This window comes from Cynoglossus semilaevis, chromosome 8 (genome assembly GCF_000523025.1).
Source record: "Cynoglossus semilaevis isolate Cse_v1.0 chromosome 8, Cse_v1.0, whole genome shotgun sequence".
NCBI classification, from domain to species: domain Eukaryota; kingdom Metazoa; phylum Chordata; class Actinopteri; order Pleuronectiformes; family Cynoglossidae; genus Cynoglossus; species Cynoglossus semilaevis.
The window spans coordinates 26,421,247-26,444,938 of NC_024314.1; the positions used below are offsets into that span (position 1 = coordinate 26,421,247).

Below are 23,692 nucleotides of genomic sequence, written 5' to 3' on the forward strand. Positions count from 1 at the left end.
CCCCGCCGCTCCATCGTCGACACGACTCCATCAGTCGTTTCAGCTGAAGGCAACTCTCTGCTTCTCTCTCATCTCTCGCTCTCTTAATAACAATCAATATCAGCTCTCTTAAAAGTCATCGAGCACAAAGGTAAAAAGGCTCAAGAGCATGAAATTACAAATGGGAGAGCGTGTACTTATGTGATACTAGGCTGCGATATGGGCCTCGAATGGGCAGAGTCGGCGAGAGAGAGTGATTGTGTGGTGTGTGTGTGTGGGTCGGGGGGGTGGCAAAGGGTGGATACGGAGAGAGAAAGAAAAAATAAGTGAGGAATCAAAAGAAAGCGTCAGAGAGAGAATGTGATTATCTCAGGTTTTCTTTCATTCATGGACTTATTCGTGACAAAGAGCGCCTCCTGTAGGCAGATTGTTTCATTTTCCAGCTTCGCCAAACAGAAAAAAAAAAAAACACAGAAGGGGGAAACGCACCAGAACGCAGAACGGCACTGCGGGATCGACCACACTGTGGCGTCAGCGCTTTCATCATCACCACGTACTGTACTGGCCTGGAAGACAGAAGCCGAGGCCGTTGATGGAGCTATGGATTATCCTGCGTGGATGCAGGGGGACAGAGAGTGAGGCGTGAAGGACACGGTGTCGGCCAAGGCGACGGCACATTACAACAGGGACTAGACCTCAAGGACTCCAGTAGATTAAAATTGATTGAAACCCCGTTTGTTGCGTTTGGGGTCTTTCATCTCAAAACTCTATCTCTCACTCTATGTCTCTTCCTCTCTCTCTCTCTCTCTCTCTCTCTATCACTATCTCTCCCTCTTTCTCACGCTCCCTTCACTGTCCCCAAAGTCAGACGCAGACTCTGAGTCTGAGTAAACAAACAACAACTAACCTGGTAAGGACCAGCAGCTCCGATTTGGACGACAATAAAACAAGAAAAATGCCAAAATATAAAAATGTTTTCACCAGAATGACTTTTTATTTAATGTTACTTTAAATTCTTGCTGCAGAAAAACAGAGAAAAATCCAACTAAGGTCATGATTTCTGATCACCATTGATAACCCCCTGTAGGTTAACAGTTATATAAATGTACAGTCACCATCGTGTGTGTGTTTTACACATTCACCGTCAAAACTGAGCAACAGTCGAACGCTGCCAGATCTACGTTGGTGTTGTGGATTACAGTGAGTGTCAAAAAGTCAAACACCTTGGACAGACAGAACACAGCAACAGGAAACAAGGCAGTTGAATTACATCAGCACAGTCTCTCACAGGCAAATATCTCCAAGCAGACGGAGGAGTGAAGATGTGCTGTTCAAGCTCTTTTGAAGAAGGAAACAGGCGAAACACTGCGGTCTGTCGACGCAGCGGTTGGCCAGTGTAGCAGAGAACAACAGAGAACAACAGAGGAGGACCACGGCTCACCAGACTACTGTCCAACAACAGGTCAACCAGACGTGGTCTGGATGGACAGACGTGGCAGCCAAAAACAAGACTGGACTGCAAACAGTAAAGCAAACTGGAGGTTCCCCAAATATGTTTAGGAAAATTATTCCAGCAGTAATGGTTTCAAATACGACATCACGACAGAAGACGTCGAAAACCCAACACTGTCAGATCGATCTGTGCATCGACAGCCAACACATCCTGTCCTGAGGTAACATGGAGGGACCAAGGGCTTTGAGAAAGAAAAGTAATATTTACTAATAAAGTTTAGATCTGTTTTCACCAGGGATGTAAGAAAATATCAATGCATTGAAATATTGCAATATTTCGTCTCAATTCTGTAACGAAAATGAACTCATTTTTAACAAAGACGGAGGCAAAGAGGACGTCCAACAGTTCAGCTGTTCTAGTAAAGCCGGACAGCTAAATAAAAAATTTTAACAAAGACGGAGGCAAAGAGGACAATTCAGCTGTTCTAGTAATAAATTCTCTCACTATAGTGCAGTACTGTCTGTTGACAGTATTTGCTGTGTATTAAGTTACTTCATCAAATATTAAATTTCATATTTTAAGCATTTTGAGATCAAAAGAAGTCTGACACCGTTTGACATATTTTTAAAATATTTTTTTGTCTGTTTTTGTTTCTTAGTAGCCCGCTGCAGCACAGACTCCGCCGCCGCCGCCTTCCACCGGAACACGCTTTTTAAAAGTCGGTCGATAAACTCAGAGCCTTTTATAAAAAATGACAAGCACCAGGCAGGAACAAATGTAACAGGGCTGCTTGAAAGCAGGCGGTGGGAAATACCTGCAGCTCACAACTGATACTGTGGAGTTAGCTGGGTTTTATATCCGTTGGACTTATTGCTGGCAAAAAGAGGTGTGAGAGGGGGGGGGGGGGGGGGGGGGGAGGTACAGACCCATTCTGTCCACGAGATCAGATTGTTCTCCACAGGACTTAGAGGAATCACACAAATCTCAGTGTGAAGCCGCCTGGTTAAAAGAAAGAAAATAAATCCTTCAAAAAGGTCAAACCTCTGATATGAAGCTCAGCTCTCAGCCCCACACAGACCGGCGGAAACCTCTGTCGTCGCACAAATGATGCAAAGCTCTCATGATCAGACAGTGGGAGCCGTGAGCCCAGGCAGTGCCTTCAATCACAGACACCTCTGTGTCGTCACCGAGGAAAAAACAAGACGTCAACGTCCTCCAACAAACCCAAACCGCCGGTCCTGCCCTGACCTCCGCACGACACCCTTCCTGACGCCGGCTCGGCCACAACGGCTTGTTGACATATTGACTACGCTCTTGAAGTCAGTGATGTCAGTAAAACAATCCCAGTTACTCAGTTACTAATGACCAACGAGCGCTGCCATTGGATTAGAATGACCACCAAAGAAATGTCACATGGTACAAGGTCCACAACAATGTGGATACTCTGCAGTTCAACTCATTCAACTGCATGATTTTGATTGGCTGATCAATATCACATATGAAGATGAGTATTTTTATCCTAAATTCCAGAGAAGCTTTAACAAACAAATGTCAACGTTTCCTCAGGTGCAGTTTTCAGCGCCCAGCTCAACCTCCACCTCCAGACCAGGGTCTGTCTATGAGTGACCTCTACTCTACAGCCAAGATTATCCAAAAGACAAATACATTCCAGCATAAGCAGGTGAGTATTCTCTTCTCTTACCGTCCACACAGGCAGGCCTGGCTCTTGTAGTCCCAGCGATCTGGCCCTTCTTGCAGGCGCAGCGAGCTGTTTGCCTGGCGATGGTCCGCCTCGGTTGGCTGCTGTCTCTGTCCAGCGTCACAATCTCACACGTCCCCGCTGCCAGCTGGCCTGGAAATGACATTGCACCACAGGACGGGAGGTCAGAAAGATGAAATCATAAACAGGGCAAAATAAAGCGGTCTGTCTCCTCTGGTAAATGTGTTTTCTGTACCATGTTCAGTCAGCGGCGCCGAGATTTTCTGTCCAACTGGCAGCGCACTGTACTGACAGATCCAATTTTGAGGCAGTGGGCATCTGACACGACTACACACCGTACTTTACTCAGGTTTTTGTCTTTATTTGATAAAACATGACAAGAACATTTGTCCAGAGTCACACACACACAGAAACACCTCAGAGATGTGATGATGGAAACGGCAAAGATGAAGGAAGTCCTCCGGCGACCTGAACACCACCCAAAAGCTAATTCCCATCAAGGGCCGCATCCTATCAGCCCACCTCCACGAAGGTGATGTAGCCATTAGCCACAAATGAAACGCATGAATACAGATGCTTTTTATAATTGCTGCCCAGCCTCGCGGTCTCTCTCTCTCTCACACACACACACACACATCCCCTCTGTATTCTATCAAATGACCTTTGCCCTCGTAGCCTGGCCCTCGCTGCTTGCAAATTAACCCGTGGCGGTGTGTGAAGGCCCCCGGGTGCCATCCTAGAGAGGCTTATCAGGATCTAATTGTGATTGGCAAGAGAGTGGAAGTTGTGATTAAATCTCGACTTGAGTCCCTGACACTGGGGTGGCTGGCTTAATGAACCGAGCAGTGAGGGGTCACACCTGGGGTAATGGGGATCTATCAGGACTGCTCCACAGCCTGGTATCTTTGGGGGGGGGCAGGGGGGGCATATGGGAAAAACAACGACCAGTTACTGCAGTTTCTCATTTATATATTGTGTCATTGTGTGGCTTTAGTGCAAATATTTGTGCAGATTTTCTATGTATAAAAATAACATTATCGGGCCACACGTTGGTAGAGTGGTTAGTGCCCAAGCCTAACAGCAAAACCATTGAGTGGCTGGTTCAATCTCTGTAGTATTCTAGTTTCCTTCCAGAGTCCAAAGACAAAGCAAGATCAGGTTTAGGTTTAGGTTTAGGTTAGCGTTACTGTTAGCTCTAAACTGGCCTTAGATGTGATGATAAACCTCCAGGACCGCAATTCTAGTTTCCTTCCAGAGTCCAAAGAGAAAGCAAGATCAGGTTTAGCTTTACTGTTAGCTTTAAACTGGCCTTAGATGTGATGCTAAACCTCCAGGACCGCGGTTAGCGCCGCTGTCAGCTAGGTGCTAGCAGACGACAGACCCTGAAGTCTGAATGTTACATAGAGACAGTAATCAAGTTACCTCAGGAAATATGCCAAAAGTGTACGCACAACAACAACAACAACAACAACAACGACAACAACAACATAACAGCTGGCCTATGGAATAACAACAAATCCAAAATGTCAACGGTTAATGAGCTAAAGATTAGCTCGTTAAAAGTTCTTTTTCAATGATGATTTTTTTTTTTGTAATGATGTTTCTCAACCGTTTTATTAAAGTAGAAGTATAATAATATCATTCGGTTCATAAAGAAGTACTGAATCCTCACATTCAGTTGCTACAGTCATACACATACAGTTGTACAAACTGAACGGATGGGAACTCACTGCCTAATGGCTGTGGGCGCTGTCCAAGGTACTGAAAACACAGTGATGCGTAGTTTGAGATGATTACACGCTAATGAAAACATAACCATACATTTTATTTTCATTGGGTTCAGAAAATACAGCACACTCGCCCCCTCGGCGCGCGAAGTCTGTGCTGAAAAATCGTGTCCCTGGAAAATCTAATCAGGAACCGATTAGCTCTCTTCCCATGTCCCTTTACATTTCTTCTCTGTCGCTCGTAGATTCTCGCTCAACTCTCTCCTGAAAGTCTTCTCTGTCTTCACTGGGTGATGCCTGGATAATGACTTGTCACGTCAGTCCCCGTGTGTTTGAATGTGTTCATGTGTGCAGGTGGTTTTTTTTTTTCCTCAGCAGATGTTCTACTCCTTGTTCCTGTTTTTTTCTTCCCCCCCCTTCCCCCCCCCTTCTTAGAAACCATTCCATGCTGAGAAACTAGGAATCATTTTTGGGATGTCTATCGACAGTCGCATGGACGTTCTTGGTTAACGGAGCTAATTAATTGCCCGTGTTTCATCAAAAGCTGGCCTTGGTTTTTACTGTCACAGCTGTAGCTGCGGGGGGACGGAAATGGAAAAGTTGTCTTGAAATAGAGGTGAGATGGTTCTGTGGAGCTGGGAAAAGAATATCCCATTTGGAAAAGAGGAAAAAAAACTGACACCAGTTCTCAGTAATAATATGAATAAAGGACTGTGTTTAAAGGTCTGATTTGGAAAGAGGATTGTGGGAGGATGACTTAGAAATACTGACTAGAGGATTCAAAAATAAACACATTTAAAGTCAGATTTTTCTATTCTTTTTCTTGAGAAAATAAATGTTACGACAACGTTAGATTGTTAAGGAAAAGAATGGAGAAAGATCCAAAAATTCCATTTAAATCTCAGGACCGACACATTAGCATGTGTTAGCATCACTGCACAAATTTAGCCTCCTTTCTGCTTAGAGAAAAAGCGATGCAGAAATGCCCAAATTTCAAAGCAAATGTTTTAAACACAATAACTAGGATCATAATCATCTTTATCACTGGGGTCAAAAACAATGTTTGAACAATTTAACTGCAAGTGTTAGGAGGTGGTTTTCAAACTGAGTGGCGTGGCCCCCCTGAAGGGCCGTCAGAGCACAGAGCATTTCTCGGGCGTGAAAAAAGAAAACAAAAAAGTAACTTCAGGACAAACTGTTCGGTCTACAGTAACAAAAAAAAAAAAAATCTCTGCACCAATCACATCCATACCATTCATCCCTAGTGACAAAACTAAGTAGTACACAGCATCTCCACAATGTTGCAGTTTTTTTTTACAGAAATCCCTGCTCTGGATGCAGCTCGGTGTCATTAGCACATTAGGGAAATGGACTGAGAGGAAAAAAGGCTCATCCTGTTTCCTGGAAAGCTTCAGGAACAGTGGAAAAAAAAATCCTTGAAGTGGCAGGTGTTCTCAGAAAACAAACACAGAGCCTGAACCAGTCGCACCGCCATTTATCATCAACCTCATCGGCCACTGTTGTCAGGCAGTTGTCAGCTCGGCCGGCCAAATGGCTGATTAAAATGTATGTGTGGGCACCCTGGAGTGAAGCGCAGGCTCCGACTGTGACGGAGGACGGATTTATGTGGCCCAGTCCGAGGCCTTAATTCGGTGTAATGTTATTGACGTGCTCCTTCGCTTTATTATTTCTCCTCTCGCTCCTCGGCGCGTTACAAGTGCTCCGCCACACACCGCCATTCCACTAATGAACATCACAGCTAAATCAAGAGGGAATCCCGGCGTTCCACCTGGTTCTTCTGTTTCTGTTTTGTGTCCAAATCATGTTATTCCTTTTGCGGGACTTTTCAAACGAGTCTCGTTTTTACAACTGCTGGGAGATCAAAGTACAACTTAGAGCTGATTCTCACAGTCTCACTCCACTGGTTTAAAGGCTCTGACGGGGTTTTTTTAAATGTGTATTTTAGGCTCTGTAGGAGTGTATTTTATTTTTCCTTTGCAAACCCAGAGTCAAACTGCGATTGCACGCTGTGCTGCACTAGTTTTCTTTTTCCTTTTTTCCCCCCAACACATTTTGGGAGTCCTCCTAAATCTGACAAAAACATCCTAACGCGCCGTGATTTACACCAGGATACTCATGTGCAATCCAACGAAATGAGTTTTTAATTAGTCTTGATTTTACAGTGAAACTAGTGAAGACGAGCAAATGAAGGATTAGGGCTGCTGTCCAAAAACGTCGTGGAAAAATGTTGGCCAACGGTGAATCAACACCACAGGAATCCTGAGCAATTAAAACTGAATGAATTTGACTTCGAGGGAGAGGAGTTTACACGTTTTTATCGCAGCTCTGCCGCCACTGCTTCATCACTGAGTTGTTGTGATAAAAATATCCGTCACATAAAAGCAGAAACAAATGACCAAAATTTACACACATCAGCCACGGGCCTTAAATCGTCGTATCACCAATTCTGAAATGTAATTTATTACCAAATAAACGACAAAAAGTTATTTTTTAAAACTTGCTTCTCATTATTTCTCGTATCTTCGATCAAATACTTAGTTATTGTGGCTTTAATTAATTGACATTAATTTACATTCTGAAAGAACAAAACCACTGAGAATGAACTGACAGTTTGTTGAGTGAAGGCTGATGTTGAGTCACAACTACATGAAAATATGATGAAGTCCATTCATAATAGAGAGAGTGTAAGAATCACTCAGTCAAACTGTGGGTTTCAGTTTGTGCTCCTTAATGATTATTTAGCTGGAAAATCTTTCCAATATATACATGAAAATATGATGAAGTCCATTCATCTTTCCAATATAATATGTTCATCTTTGAATCTTAGTCAGTGTTGAGCTGCACTGCTTTGAAAAATTTGCTTCAAAAAAGGAGGAAAACTGGAATTTCTAACCACATTTATGAGGAAATAATTGTTTTTGTTGGAAACATTTTTTTTGCCACTCTAATCCACACAGAAAATCATCGCTAATTGGCAACAAAATGACCATTTATTTGACAATTAGAACCTTAAATTAATCTAGGGCTTTTAAATAAATGAAAATTCTTCCACAATTATTATGACCATGACTGACAGATGTGAGAGTGAGAGAACTGGAACTCTCTTCACTAAACACCGAACGACCGTCAATGACGTGAATTAAAGAAAAGTGTTTTACAACTGCACCTAAATGCACCACACAGCAGCTCGGTGTAGCTGCAGAACAGCCTCACACACCTGTTCAGTTGGACGGGACACACACTCAGCCAGACTGAAACGTTGTATCACTCCACCGAGCTGCAGCTGTTCAGAACCAGAAAGGAGAGTTCCTGTGCCAACACCAGAGAGTCAGAAATCCAATTTTGGATCCAAAACGTTGCATTAGTGGAACCTTGATGTCATTGCGTTACCCAGAGGCCCACTGGGCAAGTTTGAATCCTTTTAACAAGCTTAATCAGAGGCTGGACAAGCCAAGTGGACACGCTGTGATGTCACAGGAAGCGGAGCAGCACAGACACAAACGCAGCAACTGGGTTTCATTCATGGGGGAGCTCTGAAGGAAACTCCCAAAATGACATGAGAAAATATGAATCATAAAACACGACGGGACCACAGAGAGGAACAACCCTGGGAAACTCCGTCTTCCTCACTTTTTATGTAAAAAAAAAAAAAAAATACAAATGTCTGACCAAATGTAGTACGGGAATGATATAATATGTATATGATGTAGTATCAGGTACTATGGTGTAGTACTGAGGGAGATTTAGGTTTTAGACAAATAGTTCTTTATCAGGTACTATGGTGTAGTACTGAGGAAGATTTAAAGTTTTGGGTTCCACACAGTATAGACAAATAGTTCTATCTGTATATATTTATATATATGTTTATATATGGCACAGTTTAATATATCTCAACATATAATTTCTCAGGGGTCCTGCCTTTGAAATCATTGGTAGTCGATTTACAGTGTTTGTTCGTGTTTGTCACAAGCTTTACTTTGACCTTTAACCCCTCCCTCCCACACTACACCATTCAAATATATTGACTCAATTAAAGTAAATAAATGGATTTCACAAATTTCCCAACATATATATATATAATGTCTATATATAAAGTCTGAATAAAAGCTGCAGCTTTACTTCCATGAAATCCAGTGAATTAGACATGAATTTTTCCATGAAATCCAGTTTCCACCGCCTCAGTTTTCCATTGACCAGCACTGGCTTTGAGATCGATGTGAATTTGAAAAGAATTGAAAATGTGCATTAAAGTTTCACCATGGTGGAACAGCTCGAGCACAGACTAGACTGTATACCTCCAGCCTCACCAGGACTCACTGTGAACTTTTTTTTTTTTTTTTTTTTTTTTTTAGTGACCGAAAACTCATCATAAAGCGAGTCCTGAAATTATTAATACCCTGCCTGCTTCCATAAGTCACAGAAAGTTCTGGAGACAATTCTCATTGGGAGCACTTTCTCATCATGCCGGGGGAGAGGCAGCGAGAACTGTAGACTGGCTGATCTATTTTAGGTGAGACTAGCTTGCATCGTTTGCTTTGTGGAGCCAAACTGAAATGTTATTTCACTTTCCCTTTTTTTTGTCCTTTTTTTTCTTTCTTTCTTTTTTTTTTCCATGATACCTGAGACGAAAAGCACATAAGAGCGGCGACACACACCGAGGCACAAACACAAGCACTTAGGTGACGGTACGTGTAAACGTAGTTTACAAATTGAAAACAACATGGAGTTCTGTCTGACCAAAAACTTTTCGCTGTCGCTACGGCTACGGATACGGATACACTGAATCCAGCTGTTTTTGTTTTTTTAAACCTTGTTTATCTATTTTAAAAATTATTCCTAATAATTTATTTTAAATATTATACACTTTACATAAAGCCTCAGTCAGATCAAATATTTAAATAATTAATTATAACGGACAATTACTATATGCTGATGACATCACAAAGGTAGACAGGACGAAAGCAGAAAAGGTCGTTAAGACGATCGACGCGTCATGTGATCATACAACAACATATACACACATACATGTTTTAGAATAATATAACGGCTCAAAATAAACCTGATTAATCAAAGACAATTGTTAATCGTTAATTAATCTGTAAAGGTAAAAAATTATGAATCCAGATCAAACAAAACTCATTTGAATATATATGTGTGTGTGTGTGAATACATGTTTTGTTACAGTGAACGGTGATTTAACAAATCAAACCAGAGTCTGTAGCCAAATGAGGTTTTCATAATGAAGTCTAAGGCCTCATTTTTTTTTTCTTCTTTTTCTTCCACCAGTCTGACCTTGTGTAAAGCGTGTATAGATCGAGGTTTTCCCGTGAGACGCCGTCTTTTCCCCAGCGTTAGTGTTTTAGAATAATGAACTGTGCTTTGTAATGGGGCTGTGGCGTGAAACAATGAATGATCATCAATTAAAACGGAGGGAGAAAAGGGAAAACAAATGACCCTGGTAACCCGTGGAAACGCAGAAATGCTCGTTTGAAAACACACACACACACACACAAACACACACATGCATAGCTGCGCCACTTCACGGCTGCAATTAAGCACATTTTCCACCCCCCGAGGATACATCACTGCAGGGCGATGATGATAAGCTCAAGTCCCTTAAATGTTGCTATGATTTCTCAAAACTAAAGACCCATGGGTGAGGGTGTGAAAGTCCAATAATTTTTTTTCCTTCCTAAACCCCCCCCCGCCCCCCGGACGGTCTGTGGCCCCCGTTGAGGGCTGGATATGTTGGACTGTGTGAAAGTCTCTAACCAAACCTCCAACGTTTGTGTGTTTGGTCTGATGTGAGCTCACTCTCACAGACGAGTTCAGGAGATAACGATCTAAATTTCAGGCATTTTTCTGCCTTTCAAAAGTTGCTTTGTTGTGTTTGTTTTTGTTGTTGGGGGGGGGGGGGGGGGGGGGGGGGGGGGGGGCGCTGTGATTCACTATTCACAAGCTCTTCAAGCTTTGGGGCAACAAAATATTATTTACACAAAGCTTCTTTTTAAAGTAAACACTGTGTTCCCACCTCAAAAAGATCCTTTCATTGTTGTGCAAACGACGTGGATTCTGTAAAGGCGGAGACGGAGACGTGACAGGAAGAAGAATGTGGAGCGGCGGGGAAGGCCGGGAGGAGACGAGGAGCGCCACTCCAAAGTCAAAATGGCGCCCACTTACATGGAAAGAGTAATGGATTTATGTTCTGAACCGAGGTGTCGGAGCGTCGCCGCAGCTCAGCTGGAGGTGCCGTCGCTGCTGAAGTGTAACTCATCAAATATGGAACTGCAGCTTGAGGGTTACATGAGCTACAGACCTACGACATTAAGGAGCACGGGTCAGGCGTGGCTGCGGGTGAGTCACAGCCTCTCATGTAGCATTATTAAGTGACGCAAATGGGAATACTGGGAGAAGGAACTCCAGTCATGGTTCTCCATGATTAACCAAATCAAGAACCCTAAGACGTCCTCGCCTTTATTTATTCATTCAATGATTGTGGTTAAAGTTTGTTGACAATAGAAAATTCTGATGGTTGTTACGTGTTTATGTCCTCGACGTCGGCCGTTTAATGGTATATTTAAAAAATTAAGCTCAGTCTCCAGACACATTAAACACTCCTGAAACACAAATTAGCTTCAAGTAACCCACTTGTGATCTTTCAAAAAAAATAAAACATTTCATTATAAAGCAGTAATTAGTATTCAGGCAACCCTGTGTAAGAAAAGACAAGACACAAGTGACATAAACACCTGTTTCTCTACATGTCCACTCTTTGTTATACTTGAGTGAACTGTATTTCCATCAGATAATCGTGGACTTTTTCACACCAGGTCCAAACCTGCTGCTGTCTTAGAACTGGATTCTAGTTCATGTTTAATAATAATAATTAAAAAAATTAAACAGTTGTAAATAATAATAATATTTAATAATAATAATATTTAATTTTTAATAAAAATTAAACAGTTGTACACAGCTCATTCTGTCAATAAACTGGTCAAGGTGTTGTAGTTTCAACAACGTTTAGATTTATAGAATCTATCTTAGAAGTTCACTAAATATTTTGAAAACTATTACTTACAGCTAATAATTTGTCTTCGTTTGTTTATGACACAGTGACAGAACAAAAAAATCATCTTCATCCTCTAGGTGGCAGAGGGTGAAGAAGTTTTTCACATTTGTCTTTTTTTTTAATTCCTGCAGGTACATCAGTGTTGTGTTCAACTAAACAGGCCCAGGTTTTAGGAAACTGGAACTTGAAGGTCATTACATTTAACATCATGTTCTTTTTATGAGATTTTATGATAGCCACTCAAAAACACCACTCTTTACAACCTAACAAACAAAATGGATCTAAGAAGTCGAATAAAACACATCAGAGGGAGATTTTCAAACAAAACAGTTCCCGACTTTATCACTCTCACAGCTACCGAGCTCCAGGTTTCCATCACTTCACTGCAATCCTGTTGCAGGAACGCAGCGTTGACGCGGCAGCAGCCGTTCATCAGGACAGAGGAGCCACTAATCAGACGTGAAGAATCAATCAGCTTTTGCTGCAGAGCTGCAACAATCAACAGATGAAATTTTACGCTTTACTATGAATCTGCTCCTACACAGGAAGCATCTGCTGCCGCTCCGTCACAAGGACACCTCCGCAGAGATGCATAAATCCAGCAGAGGTTGTAGTGTTACAAATAACTAAGGCATTAACAAGGCTGGTCACATACGTACTCATGCACCAGTGCAGACGTCTCCCCTCACTCTCACCCCCCCCACCCCCCCACTCCATCTACTGTATCTGAATCAAACGTTGTGACAAATGAATGCTGTCAGCAGGGTGATGGAGTATTAAGGTGATTCAGATTAAGCAATATATTTATGTGATTCAATTCAGGTGCTGCTCAATTTTGTGGTGATGAAAATGAATCGTTTTTTTTTTTTTTTTTTTTTTTTTTTTGTTTCAATGATACAGGTTGAAATGAACGGACTCAGTGACGATGGTTTTCAACCATCAAACGCTTGACCATTTTGATAAGCGTAAAGTCTTTGCACTTTGTGTTTGGGAGTGGCGGGGTGCATGGCTCCTTTCACTGCGACCTGATCAGCATGCAGGCTGAGGTGCAGGGCAGAGTGGTGATTGAATACAGAGGCTGCGGGCCCCGGCACTGCCTTTAATCTCCCCTTCCCATTTAAGTCGGCCTCTGTGCTGCCGCTCCACTGAGGCTCAGCTGGGGGGAGAAAGACAAACACACATACACGGCGCCCTGTCAGCCAGCCCTCTCACAGTCATACATGTCTGTCTGTCTGTCTGTCAGTGGCTTCTCATCACTCCGTCTGCTCCTTCTCCTGGAATCTACTCCTCTTTATCCTGTCTTTGTCAAACCCAAAGTCTGACTTTAGCCACCAAAACAAAGTCCGTACGTTCTAAGGTAACGTAATGCCCGAGTGTAAGGCCGAGGTTGGTTTTTTTTTTCTCCACTGTGATATATCACTTTAGTGCATGTCAATTGCAATCTGAGTGTGTGATTCATTTTATTTTATCAGCCAACGGGGAGCTCTGCCGGTTGCATATCTTAAGATCAGTGGTGGGCTTAGGGGTTGAGCTGCAGTTACAGTTATGTCTGGCGATAAAGTATTCCTTTACGACATGTTGTGATCCATGCTTATAAAATCTCATTATTATTTACATCCTCAGAACTGCCTTCCATCCTGGGATTGTCAGGTTTCCCTCTTTGCAACTCTGTGCCTGATATGAAAGAGGTGAAAAAATAATATCCAGATAATACTGAAGTTTTTTTGTTTTTTTTCTCAAACTGATGATCTAAAAATTAATTAAAAACAACAGAAGGCGCCTTGGCATTTTAATTACTCCTGTCCTTGAAGTTTGAGGGATCGGAGAAAACTCTTGTGTTGTGTTTCCTTTATCCAGAGCTGCTCCAAATCTGCTGATTGCTGCAGACCTTCATTTTTTGCTGTTTTATGCACAGATTTTGGCAAATCCCTTTTGAACTTTTGAACCCGTTTTCATTGCAGGGAAATTATAGCAGCAGAAAAAGTGTCGAGGTGCTACTTAGTTGTGTTCCTTTATTTTAGGCAGCGCGAAAACACAGCTAACAAAGTGTGTCTCCAAAATGGAACGACTTGGACTGAAGTTTCCAGGTGGTTCTTTTTATACACAGGGGGCGCTGTCCTCCACCTTTAGGTCAACGTCAAAGTGGACTTCTTTATGAGTATCTGTTATGAGAGTATTGTGAAACACTACACTGGTTTGGCTACTTTAGAGTATCTGTTATGAGAGTATTGTGAAATACTACACTGGTTTGGCTTCAGATTGATACACAACTACTTTAATTTTCGTCTGTCTAGAATCACATCTCGAGGCTTCGCCACAACTTTCATTTGTCTGGTTCTGAATTTCCCACAGAATCCGACCTTGTCCTTCTGAACTGCCAACACTGTCGACTTCTGAAGGACGACTTGTCTTCATTCTTGGATCTCAGTGTTCTCTTTCTCTTTTCTTACCACAATAAATGCCGTTCTCAGAATGACTACCGACTACAGTATCTCCAGCACAGACCCAAGTCTCTTGTCGTTTAAATCTGTCCTTAGTGTGAGATACAGCATTTTTCTAACTTTGTCTCTAAGACAACCTTGGAGAACCCTAAAAAAAACCTGAGCTAACTTTTAAAGCAGGGGTGGGTAAACTGAGGAGCAACATTTGACGGGTGGGACAGTTCAGTATTGGTTGGATGCTGGGCAAAATAGTTTAAATAAAATGTACAGGATACATCGAAACCTTTAAAGATAATCCAGCACATTTAGAGGCATTAACAGAAATTACTGTCATTTTTTTGTTAACAGTAGGACTGACATCAGTCTTTACCAAAACCTTGAACCAGTGTTTGGTCAGATTAGAAACCCCAGCGGACCAGATCCAGCCCACGGGTCGTGGTTTGACTAAAGGATAGTTAATTTAAATTGTCTCCTTCAATTTGAAGTGATCTAAACATCGGAGTTTAAGGTTTAGTTTCGGAGCTTGAGTCGGAGGCTTTGCACCAACTACAGAATTTTGTGACGGGATCTTTTTCGTGGTCCGTCAATCCTACCCATTGTAGCATGTTAGCTTCTAGATTTTGTCTGATGCTTTAGTACTGAGAGAATTTGTCCTTTGTAAATGCAGATTCAATTTTTTTTCCAGTTTGTATATTTATTCCTTAGTTTCTAAATTCAGCTCTTCTCTCTACACTCATCTGCATCACATCAGCATTTATTTCTAAAAAATAAAGTAGGTGCAACGAGCTAGCCTAAAGCTACTGTATATGTTCAACTTGTTAGGCTCATTCCAATTAACTGAATAAAGCCAAACCCTGTCAGCCGTGGCGTCTCTCAGGTGTCAAAACTGATGGTTGAAGAACAATAACTCTGCCCTGTGCCTGAAATCAGGGACTTGCTGTTGCTCAATTAGAGCCGAAAAGTTCAACTGCGCCGCCGTTTCTGGGAGACATCTGCATATATTTGTATAAAAACTGATACGACGACACCCAACTGCAGCTAAAACGGTCCAGGGAGACACGTCCATCTGCATTTCGACATATGCGACTGAAGAGCTGTCAGGTTGGAAAGAACAACTCTAACCTGAGCCTGATGAGCAGCTCTTTCAGTTAGCATCAAGCTAACACTAGGGGGAAAATAGAAGTCAAGCAGATAACGGGAAAAATATGCAGCTGACGCTTCAAAGAAGTTCAGAAATGTTTGCAAATTGTATTTCCATGTGTTGATGTCAGAAAGTCTGGCTGTCACAGGAGAAGAGGACGGACGATGATGGACAGGAAGCGAGCGGGCGAGTCAGAAATAGCCAGTGAAACGTAGCAAAAGGAAATGAGGAGTCAAACGGGCAAAAAGACAAAAGAGAGATGAAGGAATCCAGATAAAGTAAGGGAGGGGTCCGTGTCGTGACCTAATCTATTCAGCCGGATTTCTCTTCCCCCTCGTCGTCCCTAAATGAGCTGCGACGACGAGATCCTTTGGTCTGAACACGAGGCCTTCTCCTAATCATGGCAATAATACTGCTGACAGCTGACTGACTGACAACGAGACAGCTGTGCGGGGCACGACGCTGCGAGCTTCATCGCACGTCGGACCGCTGGTAGAGGTGGTTTCCATTCACACACACACACACCTCTGAGACACACCTGTGACAGGTTTGGGTCGTTCAAAGATGGAAAAACGGAGAATGAAACTTGTCCCTTCACTACTGTATCATTTTGAAAAATTCCAGGGATGAATATGAATATGTCCCGGAGTCTTCTCCCTGGAGGCAAATAGGGTTTGAGGGACGACAGACTGCCACATTCAGGGAACTGCTGTCACATTTTTTTTTTTTTTTTTACACCACAATAATTTAGTAACTGCAACGCGAAAAAGAAACAAATATTTTTTTGGAAAATATTTTCAGGCTTTTTGCTGACCTACATATAAACACGTGGATTCTGGAGCACCTCCAAAAACCCAACCTGAGCCCAATGCGGTCGGTGAAGAATGAACAGCGTTGGGGCCGTCCACCGTCTCAGTCCAACACGGTTCTTCCAGATTTTTTGTGTGTCCTAATTTGTGAGCCCACGTCCTCCTTTTTTTGGACACACGCATGTCCTCCTTTAAAGGAGTCATGCTAGCGGTCACTTTGCCGTCCACATTAGCTCACGTGAACCTTAGACAAAGGAGTTGGTTCAGGAATGTTCACAGAGCACCCAGAGCGACTCCCGCCGACACGTGAAGAATTCTCAATGCTAACGGAAGCTAACAGTAACAGGAAGTGCCTGCTACTGTACCTGTGAGGCATTTATTGAGGCAGGACATTATCGCACCACAACATTATTACGAGACATTAAAGTATATTAAAACAAACATATCAGATTTGACTGTATTATGTACAATATTTAGATTTATATAGAAATAAGTGGAATATGCCATTACTGAAACCAAGCCCGGCTTCACCCTTGTACGTCTCCCTCTTAATTGCACAGAGTGAATAATGGAGGGGGGGAAAAAAAAGAACATGAAGACTTGTAGAAAATATTCCCCGTGTTTGAGGTTGAAGTAAAAGGAACAGAAAGCTCAGGGCGCATTAAACATCAGCAGAGAAGAGTTCATTAATAGAAGAATTCCCCCGAGGCCCTTTTTCCCCATAGTATCTACTATAATTAGATTGGGCTACTTAGCAGTTACCCCAATCTTATAAGACCAGCCATTTTGTTCAGTTAAGCTTGAATCATCAGGTTTTACAAAAGACACTCATTTATCAATTTTCCAGGATGTAATTGTCTCAAGTGCTGTATCCAGGAGGAAGAGCTGGAGGAGGAGGAGGAGGAGGGAGGCGACCAGTGAAATATGACTGTGGCTCGGAGGGAGGAGGGCGTCGTCGGGAGAGATATTTTCTCTAATGTGGAAGCTAATATATTGAAGCAGGTAAAAAAAAAAAAAAAAAATTCGGAAAAAGCAGCGCCCTCCTTTTGCAGACAGGAGCCTCCACAACATGGACTCACTCACAGCTATTGGTCTAAAAACTCACACTAAACTTATTTAATACAATACAATACGACAGAGCTGCTATTTTTGTTGGCAAGAAATTTTAAAAATGACAAAATCAATGGAATTGTATCCACGATGTGACAAAACCACAGAAAATAATGAAATTTTAATTGCCCAAATCGCCTTATGCCTTTGAAGGGACCCGCCCCCCACTTTGAGAACCACTAGCATACAGTACAAACGTACTATAAAAATGTAAGCATACTGATTGACACTGTGTGTGTTTTTATATATATATATATATATATGACATATATGACAGATTCTTCATTTAAAACAAAATCCCAATTAATGTTTTTAACTGAATGGATTCAGGATTATTGCCAATTGACACAGACCATGCAAACATAATAATAAAAAAACCTCCATCCTTCTGTATATTCTTCAGTAAAGGCAGAAACTCTGGATGTTTTTATCTGAAAGACTGTGAGTTTTCTAATGAATACAGTTAAAGGAAATGTATTCAGAACTATTTGAAATGCAGATTAGTCTGGAATTCCGGAATCTAATTTGCCGACTTTACGCAGTTGATAAATGCAAACTTTAAAAATTCCATTTAAATTACGGCAATAATCACAAACATTAAAACCTTTTCTTGGTTACTGCTGACGATGAATATTTCTCTCAGTTCAGGAACACTGACTTCCACCTCAGGATTAGGAAACTCCGAGTCAGACTCACTGACTTAAACAGCGCTGACAAAGTGCATTGTTTAAAATTACACCTTTGAAATAAAAAGGATTTTTTTTGTGTTCAATCTGTATAATACTGACACTTTTCTGGTTGCAGGGGGTGCTGGTGCAGCTAGTTCTTTTTGATTAACATCTCACACACAGACAGCCATTCACACTCCTACCTACAGGCCTTTTAGTCTCCAGTTAACCTAAATCCTGCGTGCATATCCTGGAGTGTGGGAAGAACCAGAAGTAAAACTAAAAAAAAAAAACAATAAAAATATACACTTGATTCTCCTGGATGACAAAGGTAGGTTAGCTCCCCAGTGAAATAAGGTATTTTACCTGATAAATTCCATGAAGTTCAGTGTTTTGGTTCGACTGTAAAAAAAAAGCTCCTGCTGATGCATCTCTAATTTGCATTGTAATATGTCATTTATTGTTGTAGCCATGATGTATGTGCACCATCTTGGGAAAATAAACCTTTCAAAAGTTGTTGCTCTCCTCATTTTTCACCTCCAACTACCAGCCTGTGGACAATTTTCACAGGGAAAAAAAAAAAAAAAAAAATCAAACGGGAGCTTCCGCGGTGAAGTCATCTGCATAGTTGGAGGGAAACTTCTGCGACCATAATTCTCTCGAAGACATGCAAATACATCACCCCCCCTCCTCCCCTCTTTACACCCCCCACACCCAAATGGCCCCTCCCATTGCCACAAACAGCACTGAAACAAGCCCATAAAAAGGCAAAGCGTGTCTTATATTTCACTGTTTCTGGATGTGAAGCTGTTTGGCCAGACATTTGCTCATGAATATGTAGGTGATAGCGTTATGAATATGCATTAGAACGCGAGAGCAGGACTATCAATGCATAGATTTATGAGCTCGTGTGGGAGATAATGATAAAGGAGGAGATAACCTGGCTGCCGCTATGATGGAGAGACTGCCTTTAGCAAAAACAGAGGCGGTCATGTGACTGGAAGGAGGAGCGGGGATGCAAGAATGAAAACTGTAAAAAGGAAATATTACGACGAGGAACTGACGATTCTACAAAGTGGCTACATTTGAATCCGATGACATATTGTAGCGCTAACTGTTGGGCCGTCGCTCGGATTCGTACCACATTAACAAGCTAATATAATGACACGCCACTGTGCCTTTTGGCACGTTTCCATCACAGAGTCATCCACCTGTGATGTATTTGAAAAGGAAATCGGCGTGAAGCAGCAGCAGGTGGAGCCAGGGCCGCGGAAAAGGACAGCGGTGCCTTGATTCTGCACGGCCAGATAATTCACAGAGCACAGCCACCTGTGAAGATTATCAGAAAATGGCCTCTAACCACTGTAGGAAACGCACACACACACTACACACTACTACACACACACACAAAAAAACTCTTTTGAGCCACTTAAAAGGACAAATGAGAGACGACAGGAATGTTTCACTGAGATTGCAACAAAAGTCACTCATTTATACCTGCAGAAGTATAAAGTGTTATCGCTGACTGATGAATGGCAGCAGATGGGAAAATATGATAAAAGCAGCCAGTGATGGAAAGTGCTGCCTTAGGTGCTGTAGCTCTGTCTTGTTTAGAAAAATACTGCTGCTCAAAGTGAAGAGATTTAAGACGGGAACGCACGCTTACTCAGCCACTGCCTTAAACGCGGCGCGGCGCTGTGCGGCGCGGTGCATACTGTATAATACTGCAGTCACAGAGTGATTCACAGGATGATTGGAAAGATTGGAAAAAATACATTTTTAGGGGAGGACGTCTGCTGCTCTGTGACTGTGGGGCTCCTCTCGCTCTCCGCCACTCCTGAGGTCCGACCTAAAAAGCCAATCTTCTTGTTATCTGTGCAGTGCAGCCCCTGCATGTGTGTTTCATTTTTTGCACGTGTGATGCCTCTTAAGGTGTGCCGGCCGATAACTGCCACCCCGCGGTAGCAGAGATATCATAAAGTCCTGCCTGGGGAACGGGGGAGGCAGGGAGAAGAAGACAGAGAGATGTATCGGCAGAAAGGGTGAAACGGTTTGAAATATTCCCTGCAGGCTGTGGGTTCAGATTGGGATTGACGCTAGTCCACAGCCCGCGGGCCACAATTTCAGTTTGAGGGGAGGGTTTTCACAGAAGGTCCCAGAGAGATTGTCATTTTCTGTGTGGACAAAGTGTTGAGGTGTTTTCAACGGATTTAATGGGCAGGGAGGCCAGTTTTAAATACAGTGGTAAAAAAAATGCTACTTTTTACAGCGTAATAAAGAATTTGAAGAGAAATTGTGCATTATGAGTTTGAAGCCGATTTTGTGGAAACAGTGACAGTCTTTGGTTTTTAACTTCACGGGAAGAAACTTAAAAAAAAAAAAAAAAAAAAAAGAAGTTTTAGAAATAATACCAAGAAATTAATACCAAAAGAATGAACTCTGGAAGATTTTTACCTCTATTTTCATTTCATTAATTCTACTTGCCAAATACCAGGGGGTGTTAGGGAAACCAGGAGTCATTATTTGTCATAAATATACTGCCATTGTAAAAATAATAATAAAAAATCTTTAACTAAAAGTGTGCTAACACACCTCTATCTTTACTCTTTAATCTGAATACATTGGTGTATCATCATCTATTGATGCTCAGCTTCAACTGGTTCTCGATGCTGATTGACTGAAGTCGAACACCAGTGACCACTGACTGATGGACAAATGGTCAGAAGGAAGTTTTTTAATGCTCCAAATGATTTCAGGTTAATCTGGTTGAATTAAAGTCTGTTTTTAAACTAGTAAATAAATGTTGAACGGTGTTAAAAAATTGGATTGAGGTTTTATTGGATTTTAAGGAAGTCTAATTGGGATTGTGACAACTCTAAAGACTGTAGATGGATTTTTTGTTTTGTTCTCAGTTCTACTTTGATTGGTTAAATAAGTGCAGTTAATATTTTATAGCCAATTTATTATCACACTATAGTTATAGCAGCGGTGGAGAGGCAGACAGGGAAACTAACTACATCATAAAGGATTGAAATAAAAATGTTTTAAAAAAAATCCATCTCAACAGAAAACTTGTTTAAACCAGGGATCTCAATCTCTGGGTCGGGGACCACTATGTGCCCCACAGGTAATTTTTTTAATTCATTAAAATGCCTTAGTTTGGGGTTTTTTTTAGAATGAGAAAATACATTTTTACAGATTTATTTTCTTCAATAACAAAGTGCAAGAGCCCTGGTTTAATTCAGTGTTGTTTTGAATCGGTACAGGAAGTGGAGGAGAACTTTCCGAGTGCACACACACAACAGTTCACAACAACCAACCAGCACGAACCGATGACTTAACACAGCCCTGCGCTCCTGAAAGCAAACGAAATCTTAAGAGTTGAGTCACAGAGGCAGCGACGTGGACTTCAGACTCCCGCATTAAAGCACAGAAATAAATAAGTGTCTGCTCCGGCAGTGGGGGGGTTGGGGGGGTGGTGGAACAGGGGACCAGAGAGAAGTGCAAGACGGGCGAGAAAACAAATGTGTTGTACATCACAGCAAGTGGTGACACCGTGTTAGTGCGGTGGGAGTTAAAAAGGAGTGCACAGCCTCCTTCACTGTAGGTCCTCTCAGAAGAGCTGAGACTGCACACCTCCGCTTTAAAAAAAAAACAACCAAATAAATAAATAAACTAAACTGAATGCTCATCCCTCAGTCAACAATCTGCAGAGGAGACGCCGCTGCCGACGGTGGCCACCGCAGGTTTGCATAACAAAAGAGGAGGAAATGGGGGAAGCAAGAAAAAAAAGACAGGAGCACGTCAAGTGTGTAGAGGAGTTCCTCCATTTATGAATGTGTGCAAATATATGTGTGTGTGCATTAGTAATAAAGCCAGGGGCGAGTGCAGGAGCACAGACAGTCAATGTGCTTTAATGGAGACTGTGTGCTCGCTGCGGTGCAGCGCAGATGATAAATTATTCAGCGGCTCCAACACCAGCGCTACCATCAGGCTCCTGCTATTATTACCGGCCGATGGGCAGCCGTCACATCAGGACGCCGATGGGAAGACGCTCCGACTTCACAGGCACCGGTCACCGACGGTAAAAGATGAGGAGGCACCTTGTGAGGCCGCCTCGATCACCGCTGAGATGGAGAGTTGTGGACAGAGGGGAGGTTTGATGGAGTTAAGTGCCAGTTGTTTACAGCTCCCCAAACTCCCACAAACCCCCTGATTTCCTCCTCTAATCCCTCTCTCCCCGCTCGTTCCCACAGCCCATGCTGGTTCCCCCTGTCCAATTTGACGTCACCTTACATGGGCTGTGTGCTCCTCTGTCCTTGCATTCATCTCTCTGTCCCGCCATTTCACCCTCCCTGCCCCCCCACCCCAGCCTACAACCCCTATTTCTGTCCCTAACCCTCAGTGGAGGAGGTGCCGGGGCGGCGTAATTGGTATTCAACCTCTGTCGGAGCCAATGCAGAGCTCTGTTAGCGGAATGAGGGAAGAAAACATCCTTATCTGGATTTCCTTGGGAACCAAGTGGGGGCTTTTATTCTCTTCTATTTTGATTTCACTCTTCTTATCTCGTGTTTCCTCTTGTTTTCTCTCATCATCTTCCCCCTGCTGTCGGTGCTAATTATTGACTGGCGGTGTGGAGTGGTGCAAACACACACACACACACACACATATACACACATATACATATACAGGAAGTGCACAAAGTGCGAGTCATAAAGTGACACACGACTGCATACAGACAGGTGTACGCAAAGGAACACCTGCATTCACACACGCTCGCAGTCACACACATCGCACGTTCTTATACAGCCCCCTGTGGAGACTTTCACTGGTGCGGCTTCCTCACATCTGCCACACTTAAAAAAAAAAAAAAAAAAACACCCACCGTCCCCTCACTCACAACCAGGGGGCTGTGAGCAGAGATACGTGCAGCAGCGTTTGGAGGTGATTTCAGCTTCATCTGGAGCAGACTGGGACTAAAAGGCCCTAAAGCACATCAGTCATTATTATATAGGAGCTTTATATTTTATATTTATATTTTAAATATTCAAACACTTACACCAGATGTATGATTAATCTTGGATTAAAAAAAAAAAAACTTGTCGTTCAAATTATTTTTGTGAAAGTGAAGGAAATTCCATTGTTGAAGAATCACAATAAATTTGTTTAAAATCAATCTGTTTAGAATTTTTAATGCCTAGCAGTGACTCTTTTCTGTGTCGTTTCTTTTTTTTTGGCTTATCCTTCATGTCTGTTCCTGACTTTTATGTTCTTTGGTCTCGTCTGCTGTTGAAAAAGTACAACTTTTGTCAGTGAGGAGTCTGACTCAGACTGAAGAGCGGCTCAGAAATCTTGATACAGTTTCAGTTGAGTTTCTGCTCGCTGGATTTTATTGGATTTTGCTTCAAATCTCCTGCAGTGTTTTTCCTCAAAAGTATAGTCAAACACTCCGTAGGAGGGGCCTCCCCGATGAGTTAAAAAGGTGGTTTCAAAGACGGAGAAAGCGTCTGGCTGGAGGGTGTTATTCCAAAAACCCGGCAGCCCCAAAAGCTGT

At 42.4% G+C, this 23,692-nt stretch overlaps 1 protein-coding gene across 2 annotated transcripts in view; it reads right to left on the minus strand.

Moving 5' to 3' along the window:
* Positions 1-23,692, minus strand: part of tafa5a (TAFA chemokine like family member 5a) — a 141,309-nt gene that overhangs the window by 64,424 nt on the left and 53,193 nt on the right. For both annotated transcript variants that reach the window (XM_008315903.3, XM_017034276.2), the window contains exon 2: positions 3,135-3,284. In XM_008315903.3, coding sequence (XP_008314125.2) covers positions 3,135-3,284 — 150 coding nt within the window. The remainder of the gene's footprint in view (positions 1-3,134; positions 3,285-23,692) is intronic.